Here is a 27,384-nt window from a genome sequence, read left to right as displayed (position 1 = left end):
TGGTGCTTGGAGCTGTGTGGTTTGTTTCTTAGTGAGTTCTTTGGGCGCTGTCCGCAACTGCGGGGCTGAATTAAGATCCAGTTTTATGATATAGTTTGGGCTGTTAACTATGCACACCTGCTGTTGTTGAAATATTTCAAGCAAAAGTACATTTATCTTTTCACGAGGTGCAATTTTTCTAAGTTTGGACTGCTGCTAATTCATGATTTCGTATATCATTGTAACCGCCTGGGGTCAGTGTTGCACTAGGATTTTAGAGCACATAAAGGCCATACCCTGATGACGACGCGAAATAACGCAGTATTGTCCCTCACATTCACAGGAAATCGCGAGCTGAAGAACAATACCAAGAACATTGGACTCCCGGTACACATTGTTTTTGGTTGCTTTGTGTGCCTAAATTCAATCTACTACAACATCTAAACCCCGATCTTATTTATTTACATTTTTGGAAACCCGTTTGGTAGTGGCCTGCCATGGAGGCTGCTGGACAAAAGCACGGATGGGAGTACTGCTGGATTGCTCTGTGTTTCTCTTTGATTCTGGGATTTGCACAACAGACTTCAGCTCAGATAAGATATTCTATTCCTGAGGAAGTGAAAGAAGGATTTGCTGTTGGAAATATTGCTAAGGATTTGGGTCTTGAAATAAGTGGGTTAGTTGACCGACATTTTCGAATCGTGTCTGGATCTAAAGAGGAGCTCTTTCAGATAAATCAGGAAAATGGCTTGTTATACGTGCATAAGAAAATCGACAGAGAGTCTTTGTGTGTCAACAACGGTATCTGCATGGTCAATTTAAAAACCGTCGTTGAAAATCCTTTGGAGGTACATTATGTAGAGATAGAAATATCAGATATAAACGATAATTCGCCTGTTTTTACTGAAAAAGAGCAACGCATGAGCATATCTGAACACACGCAGCCTGGTGCTGATTATCAGTTACCGGCAGCCAGAGATCCAGATTCTGGAACGAATTCGATTCGTTTCTACAAATTAACTCCTAATGATAATTTTGAAATTAAAGTAAGAGAGAGCGACGAGGATAAACTGCCTTTTTTGGTGCTAAAGAAAGCCGTTGATCGGGAGGTTACAACGACATACAATCTGCTTTTAACAGCAGTAGATGGAGGGACACCCCCGAGATCTGGGGTTCTTAACGTAACTGTTACCGTTTTGGATATAAATGATAATCGCCCTGTTTTCAACCAAGAGACATATTCTGTGGAACTGCCTGAAAATTCCGTCGCCGGCACTGTAATAATTCGAGTTAACGCAACTGATATTGATGAGGGCCAAAACAGCGAAATCGAATACAGTTTTGCAACATTGAATAGCAAAGTACACGAAGTCTTTGAGCTGGATCATGTCAAGGGTGAGTTACGTGTTAAGGGGAAAGTGGATTTTGAAGACGCTGAGGTTTATAAGATCGATATTCGAGCCTCAGATAAAGGACATCCACCAATGTCTGCAAACTGCAGAGTTATTATTAAGATAATTGATGTAAATGATAACAGACCAGAAATTGAGATTACATCACTTTCCAAGAACATTCCTGAAGATTCAAAACCAGGTACTGTTATTTCGCTCGTCAGTGTCACTGATAAAGACGCTGGGATTAACGGAAAAGTTATTTGTCTGTTAAACAAAAATGTTCCGTTTGAGTTGAAACCTTCATTCAAAGACAACATGTTCTCTTTGGTAACAAAAGAACGATTAGATAGAGAAACGAATTCAGAGTATGAAATTATAATAACCGCCTCTGATTTAGGACAGCCCTCTTTGACTGCATCAACAATGCTAAGTGTTCAAATTTCTGATGTAAATGATAATGCCCCAGAGTTTTTTATAAACCCGTTGGAGCTTTACTTAATAGAAAACAATGCTGCCGGTTCGTCCATACTTTCTGTGAGCGCATCTGATAGAGACACGGCGGAAAATGCCTTGATATCATATAACATAGTCAGAGGAGCCGGAACCCAGAATGATATATCGTCTTTCTTAAATATAAACTCGGAAACTGGTGTTATTTATTCTCTGAAAAGTTTTGACTTTGAAACCTTAAAAACTTTCCAGTTCCCTGTGCTCGGTGTAGACTCTGGATCTCCGTCTCGGAGCAGTAATGTGACAGTAAAAGTGTTTATTTTGGATCAGAACGACAATGTTCCAGTGATCTTATATCCAGTCAGCGCTAACGGTTCTGCTGAGGGTGTGGAGGAGATTCACCGGAATGTGAACGCAGGTCATTTGGTGACTAAAGTCAGAGCCTATGACGCAGATATTGGATACAACGGCTGGTTATTATTTTCACTGCAGGAAGTTTGTGATCACAGTCTCTTTAGTTTGGATCGCTATACAGGACAGATAAGAACCCTTCGCTCATTCACAGAAACAGACGAGGCTCAGCATAAACTGGTCATACTGGTGAAGGACAATGGGAACGTTTCTCTTTCAGCAACAGCGACTGTGATTGTCAAAGTTGTGGAGCCCAAAGAGGCTTTTGCTGCTTCTGATGTTAAACACACAGTGAAGGACGAGGAGGAAAACAATGTGACATTTTATTTGATCATCACATTGGGCTCTGTGTCAGTGCTTTTTATCATCAGTATCATCGTGTTGATTGCAATGCAGTGCTCTAAATCTGCAAACTATTCGTCAAAGTATTTACAAGATGCGAATTACGACGGGACTCTGTGTCACAGCATTCAGTACAGATCTGGAGACAAACGGTACATGCTAGTTGGACCCAGAATGAGTATCGGCTCTACTCTAGCAACTGGCAGTAATAGAAATACTCTAGTGATACCAGATCGCAGGCGGAGAGATTCTGGAGAGGTAGGCGCATTTAAAGAAAATATTTTAAATATTCGTGTCTGAACCTGGTAACTGTATTGGGTATTTAGTTTTTAAAAGTATTTATTACTTTTTTATTTTCGAACTTTATCAGTAAATAAATGAATATTCCCCGTCATTGTTTAAAGTTTAGCCCTGACGTTTATTTGAAAATGTGTACTGTAGTTGTGTGCTAGTTGGAACAAAGTAAGCTACTTGTTGTCAGATGATGTAAACTCCCAAAAGCATTTTGCTTTCAAAAGATGATGTTTGCTTGTACATTCTAGTGCAACAGTCTCTGCGCTGTCCGTGGTGCTGAAATCTCTCAACCTCATTTATATTTCTGTTTGGACCGTTGTATGAAATCGGTTAAAAACCGAAACCCCGAATACCATTAAGTTTTATTGTGTACGTATATATTGTTCAAAATTAAATAATAACCATGTTGCATGAATGTAGTCCTTTATAATGTGGAAGTAACCGGACCTTTTGCTATATAAATAATGACAAGTTTAAGTCTTTCTTGTGGCTATTAAATATTTTTCACGTTAATTGTTATGGACATTGATAAGTACATATTTTAGAAATTTCTATATCCTTTTCTACCACTTAGTGTCAGTGTAACATCGAGTGAAGGAGGTTTTGTCCTGCCCATCGATACTCAAAGCGAATGTGTGTGTTTTTTCCTGTGCAGAGGATCACGAAACAGCTCAGCACTACTGCTCTGGTACTAGATTCACCGATTTTGTATTGTTAATTGGATTTGTCTTTGTAGAAATTGAACCTTAAGATACTACGTTGATGTCAAACTTGACATTCTGTTAGAAGAACTGGAGTGTTAAATCGTATACAATGGGATCCGAAGAACAAAGGCGCGGATGGCAGTATTGGTGGATTTCTCTGTATTTCTCTTTTATGCTCTGCTTTGGACCGCAGGTTTCCGCTCAGATAAGATACACTATTTCAGAGGAAGCAAAAGAGGGATCTGTTGTGGGAAATATCGCTAAGGATTTGGGTCTTGATGTCAATACGTTAGTGGCCAGACGTTTTCGTATTGTTTCTGGATCTGAGGATACGCTTTTCCAGGTAAACACGAACAATGGCGTTTTATACGTCCATAAACGAATCGATAGGGAGGAGCGTTGTGATGGAAATACGGCCTGCATTGTTAACATTAAAACAGTAATCGAAGATCCTTTGGAGGTCCATTATGTGGCTGTTGATGTTACTGATGTGAACGATCATGCGCCTAGATTTCCAGAGAAAAATCAAAAAGTGGAAATTGCAGAGAGCACACAGCCCGGGGCGCGCTTCCAACTACAAGCTGCGCGTGATCCTGACATTGGTGTAAATTCTGTGCGGTCTTATAAATTGAGCCAAAACGAACATTTTGATTTGGAAATAAGGGACAGGGGGGACGAGAAAAATCCATTTCTGCTTTTAAAAAGGCCACTGGATAGAGAAAATCAAGCTGAACATAAATTAATATTAACAGCCATTGACGGTGGAAGTCCACATAGGTCAGGAATATTAAATATAACGGTCACGGTTCTGGATATTAATGACAATCGGCCTGCATTCAGTCAAGAAGTTTACACCGTTAATTTACAAGAAAATGTGCCAGTTGATACTATTGTGTTAAAAGTTAATGCTACTGACATTGATGAGGGCTTGAACGGTGAAGTGCGATATACGATCGATGGAAATCTAAACAGTAAAGTTAATGACATTTTTGTGTTGGACAGCGTCTCTGGGGAAATTCGAGTTAAGGATAAAATTGACTTTGAGGACGTCGAAGTTTACAGACTAGATATATTCGCGTCTGATAAAGGGACCCCCCCAATGACAGTTGACTGCAGAGTTATAGTCAAAATATTAGACGTGAACGATAACGCCCCTGAAATCGAGATTACATCCCTGTCCAACATTATTCCTGAAGATTCAAAACCAGGAACCGTCATTTCATTAATTAGTGTGACAGATAAAGATTCTGCTTCCAACGGCAAAGTTGTATGCACTTTATCTGCTAATGTGCCATTTGAACTGAAACAATCTGTTCAAGACAATATGTATTCCTTAGTGTCTAAAACGCTCTTGGACAGAGAAGCGACGTCTCAGTATGAAATCACAATAATCGCGACAGACCTAGGTCAACCCCCTTTAACCTCGTTTAAGACGCTTACTGTACAAGTTTCGGATGTTAATGACAACATTCCGGATTTTATTACCAATCCCCTTGACATTTATTTACTGGAAAGCAATGTCCCTGGTGCCTCTATCCTCTCCGTAACCGCATTTGACAAAGACATAAATGATAATGCTTTAATTTCTTATCAAATAATTAGAAAGGACGGTACACCGAATGATATGGCTTCATTCTTGAACATAAATTCTGAAACAGGCGTAATAAGTGCGCTTAAAAGTTTTGATTTTGAAACTTTAAAAACCTTCCAGTTCCACGTACTCGCTATGGACTCTGGATATCCGTCTCTGAGCAGTAACGTTACAGTGAACATGTTTATTTTGGATCAGAATGACAATGTTCCAGTGATCTTATATCCAGTCAGTGCTAACGGTTCTGCTGAGGGTGTGGAGGAGATTCCGCGCAATGTGAACGCAGGTCATTTGGTGACTAAAGTCAGAGCCTATGACGCAGATATTGGATACAACGGCTGGTTATTATTTTCACTGCTGGAAGTTAATGATCACAGTCTCTTTAGTTTGGATCGATATACAGGACAGATAAGAACCCTTCGCTCATTCACTGAAACAGACGAGGCCCAGCATAAACTGGTCATACTGGTGAAAGACAATGGGAACGTTTCTCTGTCAGCAACAGCGACTGTGATTGTCAAAGTTGTGGAGCCCAAAGAGGCTTTTGCTGCATCTGATGTTGAAAACTCAGTTAAAGACGAGGAGGAAGACAACGTGACATTTTATTTGATCATCACATTGGGATCTGTGTCGGCGCTTTTTATCGTCAGTATCATCGTGTTGATTGTAATGCAGTGCTCTAAATCTACAGACTATTCGTCCAAGTATTTACAAGATATGAATTATGACGGGACTCTGTGTCACAGCATTCAGTACAGATCTGGAGACAAACGGTACATGCTAGTTGGACCCAGAATGAGTATTGGCTCTACTCTTGCGCCTGGCAGTAATAGGAATACTCTTGTGATACCAGATCGTGTGAGGAGAGATTCTGGGGAGGTAAGATGAAGTGATATTTTGTATTATTTTACAAATTTGTATTAAACGTAGGACTATATTTGCCTTCATGTTAAAATTTTCAGAGTGTTATATTCACTGGATATTTTTATGCTGTGTCCATTGTTGCCTATCTTCAGCTTTTAACCAAAACATTCGTTGTCCAAGGTGCTGAAATGATTTTCCCCCTTTTCATTGAGATTTCCGTGGGAGTTTCTGCATCTGCATCTGATCTGTATAAAGTTATTCCTGTTTGCTTGATTGTGCCATAGGGTGTCAGTGTTGCATTGTCATATTGTGTATTGGAGGTGGAAGATGTAGCCCTCCCCTTGAACTGTGCTGCGCATGGCTGTTCTGTCTGTTTGCACTGGCATTAGAGCTGTATAAACTCATATTACGGCAAGCAGGATGGTTCTGTAGAAATCACTGATACATTATCATATGTTTTAAACGATTCGATTATGCATATACGCTGCAGTTATTGTCTGATTTACTAGAAATTTTCGTTAAACCGTTTCAAAGAAATCCTTAACGATGGAAGCCGAAGGACAAAGGCGCATATCGGAATACTGGGGGATTGCTTTGTGTTTGTCTTCGCTGCTGAGCTTCGGTGAGCAGGTTTCAACCCAAATAAGATACTCCATTCCTGAGGAGGTAAACGAGGGTTATGTCGTGGGAAATATCGCAAAGGATTTGGGTCTTGATGCAAATACCTTGGTGGATAGGCGGTTCCGTATAGTCTCTGGATCTAAAGATGATTTTTTTCAGGTAAATCAAAACAATGGAGAATTTTTTGTCTATAAGAAAATCGACAGAGAAGAGGTGTGTGATGGAAATAGCATGTGCTTGATAAATTTGAAAATCGCCGTTGAAAATCCACTTGAAATACATTATGTCGGAGTTGAAATCACAGACGTAAATGACCACAGTCCGCGTTTTCCAGAGAAAGAACAGCATTTTGAAATGGCTGAAAACACTGTCGCAGGTGCACGTTTCGAACTCCAAACGGCAAGAGATCCTGACATTGGAAGTAATTATATTCGCTTATATAAACTGGCAAAGAACAATCATTTTGACCTGGAAATGAGGGACGGCGACGAAGAAGAAAAAAATCCAATTTTAGTGTTACTTAAACCGTTAGACAGAGAGCAAAAATCAGAGCACAGCCTTGTGTTGACTGCTGTGGATGGAGGCAGTCCCCCGAAATCAGGCACTTTAATGATTACTATTAATGTTCTTGATATTAACGACAACCGTCCAGTCTGCAATAAAGATATTTATTCTGTTACTGTTCCAGAAAACACACTTATAGGTTCCGTCATAGCACAAGTCAACGCTACTGATTCTGATCAGGGTTTAAATGGTGATGTTTTTTACACTTTTGGTAAAACTAGTAGACGAAAGGTGCACGAAACATTTAGCCTAGATAGTGTCTTGGGTGAAATTCAAATCAAAGAGCCAATTGATTTTGAGGAGAACGAGATACACAGACTGACCGTCCAGGCCACAGATAAGGGCCAACCTCCGATGACTTCTGACTGCAGAGTCATTATAAAGATCACAGACGAGAATGATAATAATCCCGAGATAGAGGTGACGTCACTTTCAAACATAATTTTTGAAGATTCAAAACCAGGAAGTGTAATATCTCTCATCAGTGTGTCAGATAAAGATTCTGGTCTTAATGGTAAGGTTTTGTGTAGTGTTTCAGACAACGTTCCTTTCGAGTTAAAACCATCAGTTCAGGAAAATATGTATTCTTTAATCACTAAAGAGCGCTTGGACAGGGAATTTGTCTCCGATTATAAAATTACAATTAAAGCTACTGATCTGGGTCTGCCGCCTCTTTCATCCTATAAAACCATTACTGTACAGGTGGCTGATATTAATGACAATAAACCAGAGTTTATCCAAAACCCCCTCGAGCTCTATTTAGTGGAAAATAACACGCCGGGTGCTTCGGTGTTCTCTGTGAGCGCGTCAGACAAAGATCTAAATGAAAACGCAGTCATTGCTTACGATATTATGAGAGGTGATCAGACACAAAGTGACAGGACTTCATTCATCAATATTAATTCTGAAACTGGCATAATTAGTGCACTTAAAAGTTTCGACTTTGAAGCTGTGAAAACGTTCCAATTCAACGTGCTCGCGACAGACTCTGGATCTCCGTCTCTGAGCAGTAACGTGACAGTCAAAGTGTTTATTCTCGACCAAAATGACAATGTTCCAGTGATCTTATATCCGGTCAGCGCCAATGGTTCAGCTGAGGGTGTGGAGGAGATTCCCCGCAATGTGAACGCAGGTCATTTGGTGTCTAAAGTCAGAGCATACGACGCAGATATTGGATACAACGGCTGGTTATTATTTTCACTGCTGGAAGTTAGTGATCACAGTCTATTTAGTTTGGATCGATATACAGGACAGATAAGAACCCTTCGCTCATTCACAGAAACAGACGAGGCTCAGCATAAACTGGTCATACTGGTGAAAGACAATGGGAACGTTTCTCTTTCAGCAACAGCGACTGTTATCGTCAAAATTGTGGAGCCCAAAGAGGCTTTTGCAGCTTCTGAGGTTGAAAACTCAGTAAAAGACGAGGAGGAAAACAACGTGACATTTTATTTGATCATCACATTGGGTTCTGTCTCAGTGCTTTTTATCGTCAGTATCATCGTGTTGATTGTAATGCAGTGCTCTAAATCTACTGACGATTCTTCCAAGTATTTACAAGATATGAATTACGACGGGACTCTCTGCCACAGTATTCAGTATAGATCCGGGGACAAACGGTACATGCTAGTTGGACCCAGGATGAGCATTGGTTCCACTCTAGCACCTGGCAGTAATAGAAATACTCTAGTGATACCAGATCGAAGGAGGAGAGATTCTGGGGAGGTAAGGTCATTTGAAAAGTTATGGATTTTTGTCTCTCCGTAAATCTATGAGAATAATAAATGTCTTAATTATTTGTTTGCATTTTTCTATAGTATTTTGACGCCTGAGATTTGTGACTTTTTTGGTAGCATTTTAATGTTCTCCATTAGTATATATTAAGACAGTCAAAGTTCGCTTACATTTTTTAATTTCTTTATTTATTGTGTGTTGTCATTGTTGAATATGCACTAATAGTTGAATATGGGCTATTCGTTCGAAGAGGTAATATTTTATACATTTTGTTCTAATATAATGAAATGTAATGTTTTGTCTTTTCTCATTGAAAATGTGACATCTTAGAAATATTTCTGATTTTGTTCCGTGTGGTGTCAGTGTTACATAAGGATTTGCAATAGAGATTTGGTCCTGCCCACCTATATGTGCTGCGCATGGCTGTTCAGTTTTGTTAAACTGCGAAAGCTGCACATTACGAGAGGCCGAACAACACAAACGAATCGGAAATGTATTCGATTTTTTTAAATGTTGTGTCTACATGGGATTAAAACAATTGAGTCAAGCTACACCGTGACTCGTTATAGGCGGATTTAAAGGACTCGATAAGGATGGATGGACAAAGGTCCGGATGCGAGTACTGCTGGATTGCTTTGTGTTTTTCTTTGTTGCTGTGCCTTGGACAGATTTCAGCTCAAATAAGATACACCATTCCAGAAGAAATGAAAGAGGGTTCCGTTGTGGGAAATATAGCTAAGGATTTGGGACTTCACCTGAGTACTTTGTTGGACAGGCGGTTTCGTATAGTCTCTGGTTCCAAAGACATGCTTTTCCAGGTAAATCAGAATAATGGCGAATTATATATTCATAAAAAGATAGACCGAGAGGCGATCTGCGACGGCAATGTTCCATGCTTAATAAATCTGAAAACTGCAGTCGAAAATCCTTTAGAAATTCACTATGTTGCTATAGAAATTGCTGACATAAACGACAACCGTCCCAGTTTTTCTGAGCAAAAGCAGCATTTTGAGATTGCGGAACACACCCCAATAGGAACCAGTTTCCAATTGCACGCAGCGCGCGACCAAGATGCAGCACCGTATTCTGTTCGCTTGTATACATTAAGTCAGGATGAAAATTTCGAGATTGACATCAAGACAAGTGATGAAGAAAAAAATCCGTTTTTGGTCTTAAAAAAACCGCTTGATCGTGAGCAAAAGGCAGAACACCTGCTCGTTGTGACGGCGGTTGATGGTGGAAGCCCACCGAAATCAGGAACGCTAAATATCACTGTTACTGTGCTGGACAGTAATGATAATCGTCCCGTTTTTATCCAAGAGATGTATTCTGTTGCGTTACAAGAAAATGTGCCGATTGGAACAACAGTGATTAAAATAAAGGCAACCGACACCGATGAGGGCTCGAACAGTGACATTGAATATTTCCTAGGTCAAACTCTAAAACGCAAAACTTATGATATATTTGACCTAAACCGCGTAACGGGTGAAATTTCGGTTAAAGGCGAGGTAGACTTTGAGGAGACAGATATTTACAAACTTGATGTACAGGCGTCAGATAAAGGGCAGCCTCCTTTATCTGCACAAGGTCGAGTTATAATAAAAATACAAGATATAAATGATAATAGGCCTGAAATGGAGCTGACTTCGTTATCAAATGAAGTCACTGAGGATGCTAAACCTGGCACGGTAGTCGCTCTGATAAGTGTTTCAGATAGAGACTATGGTGTCAATGGTAAAGTTGTGTGCAGTCTCTCTGAAAGCGTTCCTTTTGAACTGAAACCTTCCTTTCAAGAAAATATGTATTCATTGGTGACAAGGGGGCATTTAGATCGAGAAGTCAAGCCCAGCTTTGATATCACAATCACGGCCAGGGATCTGGGCCAGCCCCCTTTGTCCTCTTTTAAAACGTTTTGCATCCAAGTAGCAGATGTAAATGATAACAAACCAGAGTTTTCAAGTCGTTTTCTTGAGCTTTATTTATTCGAAGATAATGTTCCTGGAAGCTCGATATTTTCTGTGAGTGCACATGATCATGACGTTAATGAAAACGCGGTTATATCGTACCAGATAATTAGAGGTTTAGGGGCACAAAATGACATAACATCATTCTTGAATATAAACTCGGAAACAGGAGTCATCCACTCGCTTACAAGTTTTGATTTCGAAATTATTAAGACGTTTCAATTCCGCGTGCTCGCTACAGACTCTGGATCTCCGGCTCTGAGCAGTAACGTGACAGTGAACGTGTTTATTCTGGATCAGAACGACAATGTTCCAGTGATCTTATATCCAGTCAGCGCTAACGGTTCTGCTGAGGGTGTGGAGGAGATTCCCCGCAATGTAAACGCAGGTCATTTGGTGACTAAAGTCAGAGCCTATGACGCAGATATTGGATACAACGGCTGGTTATTATTTTCACTGCATGAAGTTAGTGATCACAGTCTCTTTAGTTTGGATCGATATACAGGACAGATAAGAACCCTTCGCTCATTCACAGAAACAGACGAGGCCCAGCATAAACTGGTCGTACTGGTGAAAGACAATGGGAACGTTTCTCTGTCAGCAACAGCGACTGTGATTGTCAAAGTTGTGGAGCCCAAAGAGCCTTTTGCTGCTTCTGATGTTAAAAACGCAGTAAAAGACGAGGAGGAAAACAACGTGACATTTTATTTGATCATCACATTGGGCTCTGTGTCAGTGCTTTTTATCATCAGTATCATCGTGTTGATTGTAATGCAGTGCTCTAAATCTACTGACTATTCGTCCAAGTATTTACAAGATATGAATTACGACGGGACTCTGTGTCACAGCATTCAGTACAGATCTGGTGACAAACGGTACATGCTAGTTGGACCAAGAATGAGTATTGGCTCTACTCTACCACCTGGCAGTAATAGGAATACTCTAGCAGTATCTGAGCATAGAAGAGATTCTGGGGAGGTAAGACTGATGATTGTTTTCTATCTGTAAATTGTCATATTGGTCATATTGGTCATATTGGTTGTCTTTATGATCAACTCTTTCAGTTTAACCTAAAATATTGATGAAAATCCAAAAGTTAAAAAACGTTATTTATTCAAACAATGTTTAAACATTTTTTCAGACTTTTAGATCTTGGATTGTACGGGAGCTGTCCAATACATCAGTGCTGAATTAGTTCAAGCGTTTGACAACGTATTGAACTTAATCGGGTAGATACTGTGCGAATACTTCTCAATAGATACATCATCATTGTTAAAATGTGTTGTCTTTTGCAGATGTATTTGACTTTTTTTTAGCCATAGAGGGAAAAAAAGATATGACATCGCATTTAATATCCACGAGTTTAAGTAATGTTTTAATTATTTTTTTAAGAATGTGTGGTGGAATAAATTGTTGAATTTAAGGTGTTTGTGATTTCTAAGTGGTAGTTGAACGTTGTCAGTTCTGGATATTTTATTTGAAGATTTAAAAAATTTGCATCGATTGTCGCTTAATTATTATTTTATTATTTAGTTGTAGGCCTATGTCTGTTCATTTTACTGTGTGCATTAAAATGCATTGCACTATAACGGCTAGATCGCCAGATGTCATTGTAAACCAAGTATTTGGCTTATGACGTCAAAGAACGCTGTCGCTCTATCTCATTTTGCTCGAGGTTTGCAGTGGTGCTACAGGAGACTGGCTTTTGCTGTCAGGCTGATACTTTTCCAAAATAAATTCCACTATTTGGAGGATCAATGTCATACATCTATCGAATTATATAGCGTTGTTGAGTAATTGCTAGGAAGCTCCTCTGTATTCTCTGCAAAATGGAACAAAGGTGTTTCGCGCAACGGCTGAAGGAGCCGTCGAAATTCACACTCGTAGCTGTATTGTTTGTGTTTCAAGTAGTGGTGCATGCACAGATACAGTACTCCATTTCCGAGGAACAGCAGGACGGGGCAGCTGTGGGGAATATCGCAAAGGATTTGGGCATAGATCAGAAGACCTTAAAGGAGCGAGGATTTCGCATCGTCTCGACTTCAGGCGAGTCATTGTTTAGCGTCAAACAGAATGATGGTGTGCTGTATGTGAACGGAGTAATAGACAGAGAGGAGGTCTGCGAGAGAATCACCCCCTGTTTGGTCAATCTGAAAATCGCATTAGAAAATCCACTCGAGATCCACTATGTCACTATAGAGATTTTGGACATCAACGACCACGCTCCGAGTTTTCCTGATAGTGAACTGCATTTAGAGGTTGGAGAATCTGCCCTGCCCGGTGCGCGATTCCAGCTGCAGGCAGCGCGCGATTATGATAGTGGTAGTAATTCTGTTAATCACTATAAACTCAGCCACAGTGATAATTTTCGCCTCGAAGTCAAGGATCGTGGACAACACGGTAAAATTCCAATTCTGATTTTACAAAAGCCTTTAGACCGAGAAATGACACAAATCATTAATATGCAATTAACGGCTTTAGATGGAGGAAAGCCTGCAAAATCAGGGACAATGGAGATAAAGATTAATGTGTTGGATATAAATGACAACGCCCCCGTTTTCACGAAAGATGTTTACTCTGTGATGCTAAATGAAAATGCACCGGTAGGTACAATTGTAATACAAGTAAACGCTACGGACTCTGACGAAGGCGCAAATGGCGAGATCCTTTATTCGTTTGGCAAAAATGTTAATGATAATGAAAGAAAGCTTTTTGATATTAATCCAATCAACGGTGAAATAACCGTTAAAGGGCGTTTAGATTATGAGGTTAAAGAAAGCTATGAGATAGACATACAGGCATCTGACAGGGGCATGATTCCCACTGCTACTGATAAAAGCGTAACCGTAAAGATTGTTGACGTAAATGACAATGCACCTGAAATTGAAGTGACTTCATTTTCCAACACCATTCCAGAGGATTCTAGACCAGGTACCACATTAGCTTTAATAAGCGTTTCTGATTTGGATTCTGGGCTCAATGGGAAAGTGTCCTGTTCTGTAGGAGATGATAAGCCTTTTAGATTAATGCCGTCATCACAAGATAATACATATTCTTTAGTTTCCACGTCGACTTTAGACCGGGAAAGGAAGTTACAGTATGACATTACATTAGTCGCCAGAGACGCGGGGCAACCAGCATTGTCGTCTGTTAAAACTATAAATGTTCTGATATCAGATGTGAATGACAACAGCCCAGAATTCTCTTTTTCACCCTATGCGTTTTATGTCGTTGAAAATAATGTCCCGGGAAAATCTTTATTTTCCGTGTCTGCTTATGATAAAGACTCGAACGAAAATGCTGTAATCAATTATCAAATATGGAGAGCAGGTAGTGAGGGAAACAAGTTAACGTCTTTCGTCAATGTTAACACAGAAAATGGAGAGATTTATGCGCTGAAGAGTTTTGACTTTGAAACCGTTAAACATTTTAATTTTCAAGTTCTCGCTACAGACTCTGGATCTCCGTCTCTGAGCAGTAATGTGACAGTGAACGTGTTTATTTTGGATCAGAACGACAATGTTCCAGTGATCTTATATCCAGTAAGTGCTAATGGTTCTGCTGAGGGTGTGGAGGAGATTCCTCGCAATGTGAACGCAGGTTATCTGGTGACTAAAGTCAGAGCCTACGACGCAGATATTGGATACAACGGCTGGTTATTATTTTCACTGCAGGAAGTTAGTGATCACAGTCTCTTTAGTTTGGATCGATATACAGGACAGATAAGAACCCTTCGCTCATTCACAGAAACAGACGAGAACCAGCATAAACTGGTCATACTGGTGAAAGACAATGGGAACGTTTCTCTGTCAGCAACAGCGACTGTGGTTGTCAAAGTTGTGGAGCCCAAAGAGGCTTTTGCAGCTTCTGATGTTGAAAACTCCGTAAAAGTCGAGGAGGAAGACAACGTGACATTTTATTTGATCATCACATTGGGCTCTGTGTCAGTGCTTTTTATCATCAGTATCATCGTGCTGATTGTGATGCAGTGCTCTAAATCTACTAACTATTCGTCCAAGTATTTACAAGATATGAATTACGACGGGACTCTGTGTCACAGTATTCAGTACAGATCTGGAGACAAACGGTACATGCTAGTTGGACCAAGAATGAGTGTCGGTTCTACTCTATCACATGGCAGTAATAGGAACACTCTAGTGATACCAGATCGAAGGAGGAGAGACTCGGAAGAGGTAAGCATCTCTGCGTTTTTCTTTTACAAATTCCCTAGATAATTTGTATCCTCACACAAAGGAAACTTGAGGACTTCTGTTCAAAAATTTAATTAAGTATAATCTTTTCTGTTTTTACTGGTGTTCGGTTGCACCAGCTGTATTGTGAACATGCAGTAATATCAGTTTAAACCCTACTAAGATAATAAGCACAGATACGTTTTGGTGACAGGATAATTGAGCTAGGTGCTACCTATAAAATACTGATCTGTTTATAGCTCGATACAGGAATTTATTAAGGGCATGACATCGCATGGTGTCAGTGTTGCACAGTGAAATGTTTTTAGCCCTCCCACTGCTATGACGTTATGTATGACACTTTTTTCATCACAGTATTCCTGGGGTGTGCTCATACGATTTTCAAAGACACCGAAATGATGATCGGTTCCTCATACAAATCCAAAGCGCACAATATACATTATTTATGGTTTATATGAGTTGATAGATCTGATATAAGTTGTATTTGACAGTTTATTTAATCGCAATGGAAACTGAAGGACAAAGACGCAAATGGGAATGCTGTTGGACCGCTATTTGTTTCGCCTTTTTGTTGTGCTTCGGACTGCAGGTTTCAGCGCAGATAAAATACTCTATTCCAGAGGAAATAAAAGAAGGATTTATCGTGGGAAATATTGCGAAGGACTTAGGTCTTGATATCAGCACGTTGACGGACAGGCGGCTTCGTATTGTGTCTGGATCTAATGACGCTCTGTTCCAGATAAATCAGAACAATGGCCTGATGAACGTGCATAAAAAAATCGACAGAGAGGAGATATGCGACGGTAACAGCGTATGCTTGATAAACCTAAAACTTGTTGTTGAGAATCCTCTTGAAATTAATTACATTGCTGTCGAAGTTACTGATGTTAATGATCACAATCCTACATTTCCAGAAAATGATTTATACTTAGAAATACCGGAAAATACGCATCCTGGTGCGCGATTTGAACTGCCTACAGCGCGTGACCTGGATTCTGGAATAAATTCAGTTCGTTCTTATAAACTTCAACAAAATGACAATTTTCAGTTACAGTTGAAAGACGGCGACGATGACGACAAAATCTTATTTCTTGTAGTTCAAAAGCCTTTAGACAGGGAACAGCATGCCAAACACATTTTAATTCTGACTGCTTTAGACGGTGGCAGTCCTCAAAAATCTGGTTCTTTGAATATCACAATCGCTATCCAGGATATAAATGATAACAGTCCTGTATTTAGCATGGAAACATATACCGTAACACTAAATGAAAATGCGCCTGTAGGGACAGTTGTTGTTTTCGTTAACGCAAGCGATGCTGATAGTGGTACAAACGGAGAGGTTGAATATTCTCTGCGGAAATCTTCAAAAAATTCCGCAAATAACATTTTTTATTTGGACAGTGTAACTGGAAAAATTACTGTTAAAGGAAATGTCGATTATGAGGATAACGACGTTTACAGATTAAATGTCCAAGCCACGGATAAAGGACAGCCTCCGCGGACAGTTGACTGTAGGGTTGTCATAAAAATTATTGACGTTAATGATAACCAACCTCAACTAGATGTCACCTCGTTGTCCAACGTGGTTTCAGAGGACTCCAAACCAGGCACAGTCATATCATTTATTAGTGTGATTGATAAAGATTCTGGAATCAACGGAAAAGTAATTTGTAGTTTGACAGACAGCGTGCCCTTCGAGCTAAAAACATCAGTCCAAGATAACATGTACTACTCTTTAGTAACAAAAAACCTGTTAGATCGTGAACTGGTTTCATATTATGATGTAACTATAACAGCAACCGACTTAGGATATCCTCCTTTATCTGGCCATAAAACTCTGAGAATCCAGGTGTCAGATGTGAATGATAATGTCCCAGAGTTCTCAAAAAATCCTATAGAACTTTATTTACGAGAAAATAACGTCCCCGGTAATTCCATATTTTCTGTAAGCGCTTCTGATCAAGACTTGAATGAAAACGCTATTATGAGTTATTCTATTATTCGTGGTGATGGGTCTCGAAACAGCATGGCATCTTTTTTCCAGATTGATCCAGAAAGTGGATATATACATGCTTTAAAAAAATTTGATTTTGAAACAGTCAAGTCTTTTAATTTCCAAGTTCTCGCTACAGACTCCGGATCTCCATCTCTGAGCAGTAATGTAACAGTGAACGTGTTTATTTTGGATCAGAACGACAATGCTCCTGTGATCTTATATCCAGTCAGTGCTAACGGTTCTGCTGAGGGTGTGGAGGAGATTCCTCGCAATATGAATGCAGGTCATTTGGTGACTAAAGTCAGAGCATACGACGCAGATATCGGATACAACGGCTGGTTATTATTTTCACTGCTGGAAGTTAGTGATCACAGTCTCTTTAGTTTGGATCGATATACAGGACAGATAAGAACCCTTCGCACATTCACAGAATCAGACGAGGCTCAGCATAAACTGGTCATACTGGTGAAAGACAATGGGAACGTTTCTCTGTCAGCAACAGCGACTGTGATTGTCAAAGTTGTGGAGCCCAAAGAGGCTTTCGCTGCTTATGATGTTACAAACGAAGTAAAAGACGAGGAGGAAAACAACGTGACATTTTATTTGATCATCACATTGGGCTCTGTGTCAGTACTTTTTATCATCAGTATCATCGTCTTGATTGCAATGCAGTGCTCTAGATCTACAGACTATTCGTCCAAGTATTTACAAGATATGAATTACGACGGGACTCTGTGTCACAGCATTCAGTACAGATCAGGAGACAAACGGTACATGCTAGTTGGACCCAGAATGAGTGTTGGCTCTACTCTAGCACATGGTAGTAATAGGAATACTCTGGTGGTATCTGACCGTATGAGGAGAGATTCTGGGGAGGTAAGAGACTAAGTGTTTTAACAATGTCAAATTCCATTAGCATCAATAAATAAAGATTGGCAACAATCTTAGTTTATGCTATCATTGTAGATAGGTTTTGTCGATTTCTAGAAATGCAAAATGTGTTCTTTGTCTGTCTACCTGTTTGTGTAATGAATGTTATGTTTTCTTAAGCTTTAAAAGACTAATGATTGTGTTATAGCTGGTATCATGGGTTAGTCATGTGCTTTAAAGTATAAAAATAATAATTATTTTTATTTGTAACTTTGTCTATTTTTGAAGCCGTCTTGCTGCATCTCTGCTTCGCTCTCTCCATATTTGCATTTATTTGGAAAACTGGAAAATCTGAGTAATTAAGCATTGTGTTAAAATATTGCCGTTTGCATTTATATTATCACACATATTTTTACTGATTATAGTTTGTTTTTGGAAATGGCAGGAAAGCCTTGATATCGCTAGATGTCAGTGCATACCCAGAGAAAGGCTCATGACGTCAAACAGTTGATCAGTTCATTCCACCCTCTTGGTTTATGTTCTCTCATATTCACCACTGGTGCCGTTTGGCTTGTATATTATCAGCACCGCGTTTTTGCGTTGTCTGATTTATTTCATTCAAAGCATTGATGGGATTATTCAACTATTATTTGTAGATTTGCAGTGAAGTTGCACGGGAATGTATTTGTGATATATGAGAAATGGAACAAAGAGGACGGTCACGTCGACTTCATCAGACTGCGAAGCTCGCCTTCATTGCAGTATCGCTTTTGTTCTGCAGAACAGTTTTTGGACAAGCGCGGTATTCCGTTTCTGAGGAACTGAAAGAGAGTGCTTTAGTGGGAAACATTGCGAAGGATTTGGGCATTGATCACAGAACCTTAAAGGAGCGAGGATTTCGCATCGTCTCAACCTCAGGCGAGTCATTGTTCAGCGTCAACCAAAATGACGGTGTATTGTATGTGAACGGTAAAATAGACAGGGAGGCGGTGTGTGAACGAATCACCCCGTGTTTAATTAACTTAAAAATCGCTTTAGAAAATCCACTACAGATACATTACGTCACTGTAGAGATATTAGATATAAACGACCACAGTCCATTATTTCCGGAGAATGAAAAACGTCTGGAAATATGGGAATCTGTTATGCCAGGAGCGCGCTATCCGCTACAGGCAGCCCGTGATCCTGACACTGGAATCAATTCGGTTCAGACTTACAAACTTAACCAAAACGATCACTTTCGTCTGGAAATTAAAGATAGAGAAGATGGTAAAATTCCGATTCTGATTTTACACAAGCCGCTTGACAGGGAAGTGACTGAAAACATGAGGTTAGAATTGACTGCTTTAGATGGGGGGAAACCTCCTAAATCTGGTTCAATAGAAATACTGATCGATGTACTGGATGTAAACGACAATTTACCTGTCTTTACGAAGGAGACTTACACAGTTACGCTGAATGAAAATGCACCTGTGGGCACAACAATTTTGCGAGTTAACGCGACTGATTCAGACAAGGGGCAAAACGGCGAGGTAGTTTATGCTTTGGGAAGTAATGTGAATAATAATTTACGCAAACTTTTTGAAGTTAATTCAGTCACTGGCGAAATTATTGTTAAGGGTCTTTTGGATTTTGAAGTCAAAGAAAAATATGAGATTGACATCGAAGCATCTGACAAAGGCATCATTCCACTTGCGACGGATAAAAGTATATTCATTAGCATTGCCGATGTGAATGACAATGCTCCAGAAATAGAGGTGACATCGTTTTCAAGCGCAATTCCTGAAGACACAAAACCTGGAACGACAGTGGCGTTGATAAGCGTGTCTGATTTAGACTCTGGTCTCAATGGCAAAATCTCCTGTTCACTCTCTGATGGAATCCCTTTCAAGCTGATGTCTTCAACCCAGGATAATATTTACTCATTAGTTACATCAACGTTTCTTGACAGGGAAGCGAAATTTCAATATGATATCACATTAGTTGCGAGAGACGCGGGTCAGCCATCACTGTCGTCTGTTAAAACTGTAACCGTCCTGATATCAGATGTAAATGACAACAGACCAGAATTCTCCTTTTCACCCTATGCGTTTTATGTAATTGAAAATAATGTCCCAGGACAATCTTTGTTTTCTGTGTCTGCTTCTGATAAAGACTCGAATGAAAATGCTGTAATCAGCTATCAATTATGGAGAGACAGTAGTGAAGGAAACAAATACACATCCTTTATTAATATTAACTCGGAAAACGGAGAGATTTATGCGTTGAAAAGTTTTGACTTTGAAATTCTTAAAATGTTTAATTTCCAAGTACTCGCTACAGACTCTGGATCTCCGTCTCTGAGTAGTAACGTGACAGTGAATGTGTTTATTCTGGATCAGAACGACAATGTTCCAGTAATATTATATCCAGTCAGCGCTAACGGTTCTGCTGAGGGTGTGGAGGAGATTCCTCGCAATGTGAACGCAGGTCATTTAGTGACTAAAGTCAGAGCTTATGATGCAGATATTGGATACAACGGCTGGTTATTATTTTCACTGCAGGAAGTTAGTGATCACAGTCTCTTTAGTTTGGATCGATATACAGGACAGATAAGAACCCTTCGCTCATTCACAGAAACAGACGAGAACCAGCATAAACTGGTCGTACTGGTGAAAGACAATGGCAACGTTTCTCTGTCAGCAACAGCGTCTGTGATTGTCAAAGTTGTGGAGCCCAAAGAGGCTTTTGCTGCTTCTGATGTTAAAAACGCAGTAAAAGACGAGGAGGAAAACAACGTGACATTTTATTTGATCATCACATTGGGCTCTGTGTCAGTACTTTTTATCATCAGTATCATCGTGTTGATGGTAATGCAGTGCTCTAAATCTACTGACTATTCGTCCAAGTATTTACAAGATATGAATTACGACGGGACTCTGTGTCACAGCATTCAGTACAGATCCGGAGACAAACGGTACATGCTAGTTGGTCCCAGAATGAGTATCGGTTCTACTCTAGCACCTGGTAGTAATAGGAATACTCTTGTGATACCAGATCGTAGGAGGAGAGATTCTGGAGAGGTAAGAAATGTTTTTTGCTAACTAATATAGCCCATGGGCAGCTGACTTTTGTGATTAATGTTGTACTCCAATGTTTGAATTATTAACCTATTTTTTTAAGATATGAATTATCTTTGAGCTTGTATGTAAAGTGTATGTAGCACTCGAAAAAAGCCGCTCTGTTGTTTGTTTCTGACAGCAAATACAGTGTTTCATATCAGCTGATCATTATTCATTTTTTAAGGATTTGTAATGTTTATTTATTTTAATCCTCACAGGCTAAGGGATGTAGAAATTTGTAAACAGTTATATTATGAGTTATCCATCTAGTTGTAGATTGCTACTTGTTGCATCCTCAAAAATTGCAGCTAGTGCTTCAGGTTATCTGGGCATTGCATGCCATACTATTAGTCGTACTCATTTGACGTATATGTTCTTGCATTCTATGAATTAGTTATAAACCGATGCAGGCGGTTAATAATTTTAACTTCAGTTTTATCGCAGGCTAGGCTATTCAAGGCGATTAATGAGAAACGTCAGAAGCATTATAGTCGCTCTCCTTGGTCCTGAACCCACCGTGCAGCTCTCTGTTCTGCGTAACACAAGCCTTTGGCTTCATTCCCTATATGGGCTATATGCCTTTTAACACAGTGGTTAGAACGCATAGCCTACTTACCTAAATAAAGCATTTTTTATATATAGGATTTACTGAGCAATGCGATGAATGGGAAAGATCGCGTGGTGTCAGTGTAAACCAACAGTATGATTCAGCTACCGAGAATACCGCCCCCTTTCCCACAGTCACTTACACACGTAGATGATCTATTTTCACGGTGTGGCTTGCGGAGTGCTTTTGTCCTTTTCTTCGTATAGTTCACGGGGTTTATATAATATCTGTCCTATGGATTTTCAACTGCCATTTGTAGTACCGTTGTAAATGTGTTGTGGAATCGGTGCTTTGTCAAAATGGAACAAAGAAGACCTCATCGATGGCTGGAGCGTCATGTGGAAATCTTCCTCATTGCCATATCGCTTGTTTTTGGCAGAATCGTTTTGGCACAAGTACGCTACTCAATCCCTGAAGAGCAGAAGGACGGAGCTGTAGTGGGAAATATTGCGAAGGATTTGGGTATTGATCACAGAACCTTAAAGGAGCGAGGATTTCGCATCGTCTCGACCTCAGGCGAGTCATTGTTCCGCGTCAACCAGAATGACGGTGTGTTGTATGTGAACGGTAAAATAGACAGGGAGGCTGTGTGCGAAAGAATCACCCCGTGTTTAATCAATCTGAAAATCGCTTTAGAAAATCCTCTCGAGATTCATTACGTGACTGTTGATATAATTGACGTGAATGATCACGCTCCAAAATTCCCAGAGCAGGAAAAGCGTTTAGAGATTGGTGAATCAGTGATTCCTGGTGCGCGTTTCCAACTTCAGGCGGCGCGCGATCCAGATAGTGGCAGCAATTCAATCCAGATTTATAAACTGGGCCACACCGATTATTTCCGTATTGAAATAATAGATCGAGATGAAGACGGCAAAGTCCCCGTATTGATACTTCAAAAGCCTCTTGATCGAGAGGTCACTAAAACTATACAATTGCAATTAACTGCTTTAGATGGAGGTAGACCGCCAAAGTCTGGAACTATGACAATAAAGATAGATGTATTAGATATAAATGATAATGCCCCTGTTTTTACTAAAGATACTTATAGCGTTATGCTGGATGAAAACACGCCTGTAGGCTCGACCATTTTAAGGGTTAACGCGACAGATTCAGATGAAGGTCAGAATGGTGAAGTAGTTTATTCCTTAGGACATAACGTCAATTACAAATTACGAAAACTTTTTGATGTCAATCCAACCACAGGAGAAATTGTTGTGACAGGTATTTTAGATTTTGAGACTAAAGATAAATATCAGATAGATATTCAAGCTTCTGACAAAGGGATTGTTCCTCTAACAACAGATAAAAGTGTTACTATAAAAATTGCTGACGTAAATGATAATGCTCCTCAGATAGAAGTGACATCGTTTTCAAAAACTGTTCCTGAAGACTCCAAACCCGGCACAACAGTGGCTTTAATAAGTGTATCTGATTTAGATTCTGAAATAAATGGCAGAGTTTCATGTTCAATATCTGAGAACATGCCTTTCAAATTAATGCCTTCATCACAAGATAATACATATTCTTTAATTACAACATCATCTCTAGACAGAGAGACACAAACTCGCTATGAAGTCACATTAGTAGCCAAAGATGCTGGGCAGCCACCTCTGTCTTCTGTTAAAACTATAACTGTGGAGGTGTCAGATGTAAATGACAACAATCCTGAGTTTAGTTCTTCTCCTTATGCGTTTTATGTAACAGAGAATAACGCTGCAGGCAAATCTTTATTTTCTGTGTCGGCTTCTGATAAAGACGCTGGTGAAAGTGGCGTTGTCAGCTATCAGATATGGAGGGTCAGTGGTGTAGAAAATCATTATACCTCTTTTTTAAATATTAACACAGAAAATGGAGAGATTTTTGCGCTGAAAAGTTTTGACTTTGAAACGATGAAAACATTTCAGTTCCAAGTTCTCGCCACAGACTCTGGATCTCCGTCTCTGAGCAGTAATGTGACAGTTAACGTGTTTATTTTGGATCAAAACGATAATGTTCCAGTGATCTTATATCCAGTCAGCGCTAACGGTTCTGCTGAGGGTGTGGAGGAGATTCCTCGCAATGTGAACACAGGTCATTTGGTGACTAAAGTCAGAGCCTATGACGCAGATATCGGATACAACGGCTGGTTATTATTTTCACTGCATGAAGTTAGTGATCACAGTCTCTTTAGTTTGGATCGATATACAGGACAAATAAGAACCCTTCGCTCATTCACAGAATCAGACGAAGCCCAGCATAAACTGGTCATACTGGTGAAAGACAATGGGAACGTTTCTCTGTCAGGAACAGCGACTGTGATTGTCAAAGTTGTGGAGCCCAAAGAGGCTTTTGCAGCTTCTGATGTTAAAAACGCAGAAAAAGACGAGGAGGAAAACAATGTGACATTTTATTTGATCATCACATTGGGCTCTGTGTCACTGCTTTTTATCATCAGTATCATCGTGTTGATTGCAATGCAGTGCTCTAAATCTACAGACTATTCGTCCAAGTATTTACAAGATATGAATTACGACGGGACTCTGTGTCACAGTATTCAGTACAGATCTGGAGACAAACGGTACATGCTAGTTGGACCAAGAATGAGTATCGGCTCTACTCTACCACCTGGCAGTAATAGGAATACTCTAGTAGTATCTGACCATAGAAGAGATTCTGGGGAGGTAAGAAAATTACGGAAGTTGATTCTATTGTTTATGAGTTTGCTACTTGTTTTTATTTGATCCGACAATCAAAATATATAACTGTTTTATGTAGCCTATATTTGTAATTTTTTCAAGCCTTTAATGTATACATTACTTACTTATTTGAAGCATACGGGAGCAGTAGGGTCGCTGTCCTTGGTGCTGATATTTTTTCATTGTATTTCACATTACACAACATTGTAACTGTATGTTTGTTTTTAGTTTATGTTTACGATCTATCATGAGAGAGTTGTAGAAATATATGTAACAGTTATTTTATTTTGACCATACCATTGCAATGAAAGTTTAAGACAGCGAGGTGTCAGTGTAAACCTGTGACTCACAGCGCACAAAATACGCCCACTTCCCATCTCTTTCGTCACTTATACTCGCACATTTTTTTCATTTGTTTCAGCAGTGCGTCCTGCTTAGTGCTTTTGTACATCGACTTACTTTGTATGTTCCTGGAGTGTAGATAATTTAGATGTTTCTCATGTGGATATTCGATTAGTATATGTAGAGCCGCTGGAAAACATTTTCAGAACGAGTCTGTTGCAAAATGGGACAAAGGATGTATGACAAATGGCTGGAGCGGCATTTGAAAATCTTCTTCATTGCTTTATCGCTTTTTTGTTGGCAAACAGTTTGGGCTCAAGTACGCTACTCGATCTCTGAGGAGCAGAAGGACGGATCTGCTGTGGGGAATATTGCGAAGGATTTGGGCATTAATCAAAGAACCTTACAGGAACGAGGATTTCGCATCGTCTCGACTTCAGGCCAGTCATTGTTTAGAGTCAACCAGAATGAGGGTGTGTTGTATGTGAACGGGAAAATAGACAGAGAGGCGGTGTGCGAGAGAATCGCACCTTGTTTAATTAATCTGAAAATCGCTTTAGAAAATCCTCTCGAGATTCATTACGTGACTGTTGATATAATTGACGTGAATGATAACGCTCCGAGATTTCCGGAGCAGGAAAAGCGTTTAGAAATCAGTGAAACGGTGCTTCCTGGTGCGCGTTTCCAACTTCAGGCGGCGCGCGATCCAGACAGTGGCAGTAATTCAGTGCAGATTTATAAACTGGGCCACACCGATTATTTCCGTATTGAAATAATAGATCGAGATGAAGACGGCAAAGTCCCCGTATTGATACTTCAAAAGCCTCTTGATCGAGAGGTCACTAAAACTATACAATTGCAATTAACTGCTTTAGATGGAGGTAGACCGCCAAAGTCTGGAACTATGAAAATAAAGATAGATGTGTTAGATATAAATGATAATGCCCCTGTTTTTACTAAAGATACTTATAGCGTTATGCTGGATGAAAACACGCCTGTAGGCTCGACCATTTTAAGGGTTAACGCGACAGATTCAGATGAAGGTCAGAATGGTGAAGTAGTTTATTCCTTAGGACATAACGTCAATTACAAATTACGAAAACTTTTTGATGTCAATCCAACCACAGGAGAAATTGTTGTGACAGGTATTTTAGATTTTGAGACTAAAGATAAATATCAGATAGATATTCAAGCTTCTGACAAAGGGATTGTTCCTCTAACAACAGATAAAAGTGTTACTATAAAAATTGCAGATGTAAATGATAATGCTCCTCAGATAGAAGTGACATCATTTTCAAAAACTGTTCCTGAAGACTCCAAACCCGGCACAACAGTGGCTTTGATAAGTGTATCTGATTTAGATTCTGAAATCAATGGCAGAGTGTCATGTTCTATACCTGAGGACATACCCTTTAAATTAATGCCATCATCACAAGATAATACATATTCTTTAGTTACGACATCAACTCTAGACAGAGAGACAATGTCTCACTATAAAGTCACATTAGTCGCCAAAGATTCTGGACAGCCACCTCTGTCTTCTGTTAAAACTATAACTGTGGAGGTGTCAGATGTAAACGACAACAGCCCAGAGTTTAGTTTTTCTCCCTATGCGTTTTATGTAACAGAGAATAATGTCCAAGGAAAATCTTTATTTTCTGTGTCAGCTTCTGATAAAGATGCTGGTGAAAGTGGCATTGTCAGCTATCAGATATGTAGGTACAGTGGTGTTAAAAACCATTATTCATCTTTTATTAATATTAACGCAGAAAATGGAGAGATCTATGCTCTAAAGAGCTTTGACTTTGAAACTTTAAAAACATTTCAATTCCATGTGCTCGCTTCAGACTCCGGATCTCCGTCTCTGAGCAGTAACGTGACAATAAACGTGTTTATTTTGGATCAGAACGACAATGTTCCAGTGATCGTATATCCAGTCAGCGCTAACGGTTCTGCTGAGGGTGTGGAGGAGATTCCTCGCAATGTGAACGCAGGTCATTTGGTGACTAAAGTCAGAGCCTATGACGCAGATATCGGATACAACGGCTGGCTATTGTTTTCCCTGCAGGAAGTTAGTGATCACAGTCTCTTTAGTTTGGATCGATATACAGGACAGATAAGAACCCTTCGCTCATTCACAGAAACAGACGAGGCTCAGCATAAACTGGTCATACTGGTGAAGGACAATGGAAACGTTTCTCTTTCAGCCACAGCAACTGTGATTGTCAAAGTTGTGGAGCCCAAAGAGGCTTTTGCAGCTTCTGATGTTAAAAACGCAGTAAAAGACGAGGAGGAAAACAACGTGACTTCTTATTTGACCATCACATTGGGTTCTGTCTCAGTACTTTTTATCATCAGTATCATCGTGTTGATTGTAATGCAGTGCTCTAAATCTACAGACTATTCGTCCAAGTATTTACAAGATATGAATTATGACGGGACTCTGTGTCACAGCATTCAGTACAGATCTGGAGACAAACGGTACATGCTAGTTGGACCAAGAATGAGTATCGGTTCCACTCTGGCACCTGGCAGTAATAGGAATACTCTAGTGGTATCTGACCGTGGGAGGAGAGATTCTGGGGAGGTAAGAGACTACAAAGTTTGATACGGTCTAATTCCATTAGATAAATATTAGCAGCAATCACTTGGTTTATGCTCGTCATTGTG

The 27,384-nt window shown here is 39.8% G+C and overlaps 6 protein-coding genes across 7 annotated transcripts in view; all 6 read left to right on the top strand.

The window, feature by feature from the left end:
• Nucleotides 1-476: 476 nt before the first annotated feature.
• Nucleotides 477-6,053, top strand: LOC130438470 (protocadherin Fat 4-like). The gene is made up of 3 exons (XM_056770401.1): nt 477-2,870; nt 3,526-3,558; nt 3,657-6,053. Exons 1-3 carry the CDS (start codon nt 477-479, stop codon nt 6,051-6,053), a joined length of 4,824 nt encoding a protein of 1,607 aa, XP_056626379.1.
• Nucleotides 6,054-6,409: 356 nt separating this feature from the next.
• On the top strand, nt 6,410-11,620 carry LOC130437741 (protocadherin gamma-A5-like). The gene is made up of 2 exons (XM_056769295.1): nt 6,410-8,939; nt 11,448-11,620. Exons 1-2 carry the CDS (start codon nt 6,576-6,578, stop codon nt 11,484-11,486), a joined length of 2,403 nt encoding a protein of 800 aa, XP_056625273.1. The 5' UTR covers nt 6,410-6,575; the 3' UTR covers nt 11,487-11,620.
• Nucleotides 11,621-12,741: 1,121 nt separating this feature from the next.
• On the top strand, nt 12,742-15,147 carry LOC130438469 (protocadherin alpha-C2-like). Its single transcript, XM_056770399.1, has one exon. It carries the CDS (start codon nt 12,742-12,744, stop codon nt 15,145-15,147), a length of 2,406 nt encoding a protein of 801 aa, XP_056626377.1.
• Nucleotides 15,148-15,519: 372 nt separating this feature from the next.
• LOC130437742 (protocadherin alpha-3-like) lies at nt 15,520-18,007 on the top strand. Its single transcript, XM_056769296.1, has one exon. It carries the CDS (start codon nt 15,629-15,631, stop codon nt 18,005-18,007), a length of 2,379 nt encoding a protein of 792 aa, XP_056625274.1. The 5' UTR covers nt 15,520-15,628.
• Nucleotides 18,008-18,562: 555 nt separating this feature from the next.
• On the top strand, nt 18,563-21,072 carry LOC130438468 (protocadherin gamma-A11-like). Its single transcript, XM_056770398.1, has one exon. It carries the CDS (start codon nt 18,691-18,693, stop codon nt 21,070-21,072), a length of 2,382 nt encoding a protein of 793 aa, XP_056626376.1. The 5' UTR covers nt 18,563-18,690.
• A 785-nt stretch (nt 21,073-21,857) lies between these two features.
• Nucleotides 21,858-27,384, top strand: part of LOC130437733 (protocadherin alpha-C2-like) — an 89,303-nt gene continuing 83,776 nt past the window's right edge. Inside the window, exon 1 of one of the 2 annotated variants that reach the window (XM_056769258.1) lies at nt 21,858-24,357. In XM_056769258.1, the coding sequence (XP_056625236.1) occupies nt 21,997-24,357 (2,361 nt within the window). In that variant the 5' untranslated portion in view covers nt 21,858-21,996. Of the gene's footprint in view, nt 24,358-24,937; nt 27,302-27,384 lie in introns of those variants that run through there. The other variant, XM_056769256.1, reaches the window with a different exon arrangement.

The sequence above is a fragment of the Triplophysa dalaica genome, chromosome 16 (assembly GCF_015846415.1).
Source record: "Triplophysa dalaica isolate WHDGS20190420 chromosome 16, ASM1584641v1, whole genome shotgun sequence".
NCBI classification, from domain to species: Eukaryota; Metazoa; Chordata; class Actinopteri; order Cypriniformes; family Nemacheilidae; genus Triplophysa; species Triplophysa dalaica.
This window is presented reverse-complemented; position numbering and strand designations above follow the sequence as displayed.